The sequence below is a fragment of the Alligator sinensis genome, unplaced genomic scaffold (genome assembly GCF_000455745.1).
Source record: "Alligator sinensis unplaced genomic scaffold, ASM45574v1 scaffold739_1, whole genome shotgun sequence".
Taxonomy (NCBI): domain Eukaryota; kingdom Metazoa; phylum Chordata; order Crocodylia; family Alligatoridae; genus Alligator; species Alligator sinensis.
The window spans coordinates 101031-104789 of record NW_005843150.1 but is presented as its reverse complement, the minus strand read 5'-3'; the positions used below and the strand labels follow the sequence as shown (position 1 = coordinate 104789).

At 39.1% G+C, this 3759-nt stretch overlaps 1 protein-coding gene across 1 annotated transcript in view; it reads left to right on the top strand.

Moving 5' to 3' along the window:
- The first annotated feature begins 273 nt into the window (after window positions 1-273).
- The window catches only part of DEPDC1 (DEP domain containing 1), a 24473-nt gene continuing 20987 nt past the window's right edge, over window positions 274-3759 (top strand). The window contains exons 1-4 of the mRNA XM_025194045.1: window positions 274-279; window positions 871-1136; window positions 1578-1728; window positions 3409-3521. Coding sequence (XP_025049830.1) covers window positions 274-279; window positions 871-1136; window positions 1578-1728; window positions 3409-3521 — 536 coding nt within the window. The remainder of the gene's footprint in view (window positions 280-870; window positions 1137-1577; window positions 1729-3408; window positions 3522-3759) is intronic.

Sequence of the window (3759 nt, the reverse complement as noted above, 5' to 3'; positions counted from 1 at the left end):
CCGCACCAGCCATAAGGCACAAGGGGATCCAATGCACAATCCCACCATCACACCTGCTGTGCACATGCAGCGTGGCAGGAGGTGTGAGTGTATGGGTCACGTGTTGGTTCCCATTGCAGGCGTGCCTGCACGTGCAGAGGGGTCCATAGGATCATGGGGAAGCAGGGGTGGAAGGGAATTAACCCCCTGCTGATGCGGGATCATCCCTGTCCCAACCATCCCACACAAATGCAGAATCTAAACAAACTTTTCTCTAGCATCTGTGGATGTGGCATGTACGTGAGGCCCCAGTGTATTTAAATAAAAAAGAAATAGATATATTCCTTCTTTAGCAGTGGTCAGTGTGGGCTAGTTTCTGGGGCCATTGTTTTACAGGGACCTCCTACCGGTTCTAGTAGGACTGGTTGCAGAATTTGATGCTGCCTGAGTCAATCCCATGCAAGGAAATATATCCAAACATATTAAATATATCCAAACTGAAAACTGCAGTCACAGAGAGCTGCTAATGAAACTATTTCCTGAGAGCTGCTAAATGGGACCGTTTTAATACAGTATAAATAGCTGTGTTTAAAGACCTAGCGCTCTAAATTTAAAGGTTGACTATAGGTAGGCTACACGGTATAGCTGATTTAGTTGCACAAGAATTGGACTTGTACAAACTGATGTTACAGGGTAAACATTTGAGAAACTGGCTTGAAATCATGTGACACTGAAGTAACAATCTGCTAAATATATTTATTCAGTAATGTTTATTTTAAGCTAAAACCAGAACTGTAAACTACTTTTTGTTGTACTGCCTAAGCTGAACCTAAACTTTGTTTTGATACTTTGTGCCCTTGTTTTCTTTGCCTTACTTGTTTTCTTTTGCAGTGGAATGAAGTTACTAAATATTTTCGAGCAGGGATGCCACTAAGGAAACACAGGCAACACTTTAAAAAACATGGAAATTGTTTTACTGCTGCAGAAGCGGTAGATTGGCTTCATGAACTACTAAAGAATAACAGCAATTTTGGTCCAGAAGTTACTAGGCAGCAAACCATCCAGTTATTAAGGAAGTTTCTCAAGAATCATGTAATTGAGGATATAAAAGGAAGATGGGGATCAGAAAATCTAGAGGACAACAATAATCTATACAGGTACTGTACAGATATACACAAACTCAAAATTGAAACTAACTGAAAGATCCTAACTTGTTCAACAGGCATTTTCTGTGTGACAGTAACTTTACTAATGTCTATTCTAGGAAAATAATATTGTCAAGAGTGCCTGAGAGAGAATCTGCTTTTCATCTACCCCAAGTACTTATCTTGAAATCTGTACTTTCCCCTACTTATTGTTTTAAATAGATATGTCCTTGATTGTCAAATTTGAGAAGAAAGGAAAATAGTCCAAAGCTACTTCAAAACTTTGCTTAATTTAAATTAGCTACACTGTGAAGACAAAAGTGCTGCATTTTTTCCTTTCTTTTCAGAGGCTTAGGGAACTATTGGTAACAAACTACATTTCTGGATTCAAGTGAATTCTTATATTTTTAATCTATTCTAAATATATGGACAATTTCTCCTGTTTAATTCCAGATTTCCTCCAACCTCTCCAGTTAAAGCTTTGCCAAACTGGGGTCCAGTCAGAGAAAACACAGAAAATTTTCCTAAAGAGAAAGAAAGTCTCTTTAAACTACCACAGTTTTCCAGGAGGACTCCTAAGAAAAATGAATTACTTGAATCTCTGGTAATAACAACATAATCAGAAACATTCTTTTCCTTTAGTTGTGTTGTCATCTGCTTTTGCACCTTCCTTTCCACCTAAGCTGGGGGAAAAGCCCCCCCGAAAATTCTTCTGTGGCTCTTGGTGAAGTTAGAGCATTACATGTATGTAACAAAAAGATACAGCCAACAATAAGAGCACCGTTAGACCAGGGGTGTCAAACATGGCCCACCAGTCCATCCCATGGGTTACCAGGAGTTGGTGGGGAGGTGGAGCAGGAGGCAGGGTATGGCCTGCTGCAGAATCCAGGGTCCCTGGCCCCTAGTGAACATGGCCAGACCCATGCTGCCACCCACCCCTGTACACGTGCTGCTGCCTGAATGTGGCTAGGCTCTGCTAACCACATGCAGACCCCTACTTTTGCTGCTGGCTTGAGAATCGGCTCTGCTGAAGTGCCCGATCTATACAGATGCTGTAGAGTGGAGTCGAACTAATGCTCTGCTTTCAATAAAGCATGGTTTTAGGGGCTTTTTTTCCCATGTCTGTCAGGAGCCTCTACGTGGCAGTTTGTCTTGTTTTATTTACAACTAGATCTTGAATAAACTGGTCACTTTTATAAGTGACTTCATACCGTATATAAACAGCATTCTGAATGTATAAAATCCCATAATGGTTGAAGTGCTCACAACTTTAATAATAATGAAAACAAGTCCTTGTGCATTTTAATTGTGTACAACAGATGAAACTACAGTACTATATATACCTCTTTGCCTGCCCACAACTTTAGATTGACCATAGACTGATTTTAGGTTTGCTTGTGTTTTTCCTCCCCTCCTGTTACGCAGTGTGCTAGAATTCAGGCAAATCACTTAACACGCCACCACATATGTTTAAACACTCCACTTTTTTGTTCTTTAATTGACTATTCAAGACTTTAGGAATTTTTTCTCTCTTCATAGAAGTTCATAAAGCATATATTTGGGAGCATTAAAACAAATGACCTATTACTTAACAGTTTGCAATTTTCCTACTTAGCTATAGAAAGTTGAATAAGATTGCATGGTCTGTCTGCCTTTTTTTTTTTTTTATTCTGCTATTTTTTTTCTTTTTTTCTAATACTGACTCTGATTCTATAATAATTTATGCAGGTATTAAATATTTAGGAGGTTAGTCTTGTGCTTCATTTTGAAATGTAATTTTTCTCTTTCAGTTGCAGACTCTTGAGAGTGCAGACTTTCTAAGCTGGATCCCAAACTTTAACTCTGAATAAGAGTAAATGGAAATGGGCTTTTACCCTTTTTATTTTAAATACTAAAGAGTTGAATGAAACACTAAGAATGCTTAAGTGAAGCATTCTTAGTGTTTCAGGAGGCGCTACTTCACAGTCAGGGCGGCTAGGACCTGGAACCAACTTCCAAGTGAAGTGGTGCTGGCTCCTACCCTGGGGGTCTTTAAGAGGAGGTTAGGCGAACACCTAGCCGGGGTCGTTTGACCCCAGTACTTTTTCCTGCCATGGCAGGGGGTCAGACTTGATGATCTGCTCAGGTCCCTTCCGACCCTACCAACTATGAAACTATGAATTCCAAAGTGTTTTTCTTTTAATTCAAAATACAACTTTAAAAATACATTTGTGAAATAGAATGTTACCTGAATTAAAATTTACCTGACAAGAAAATATAAAATTTTATAATTGCTCATTTGCAGGAGAACGTAGCAAAAAGTGAAATACTAGAAGAAGCCAACGAACATTCAGTACATGCAATGGAAATAAGCCAAGAAAATATAGAAGAAATTTGGAGAAACATCATTCTGATACAGTAAGTAAATAACAGTACATTAGAAACTATTAAAGGTATGTGCTTTGTACCTGTAATTAAAAACTTTAACTAGAGGTGTACTAGGATATTGGTCACATATCAGTTGGCATCAATAACAGGAAAATTAACATTATTGGCAGTCTGCTGTTTCATAGTAGCTAGGGTCAGGAGGGACCTGAACAGATCATCTAGCCTGACCCCCTGCCACAGGCAGGAATGAATGCTGGGGTCACAAGAA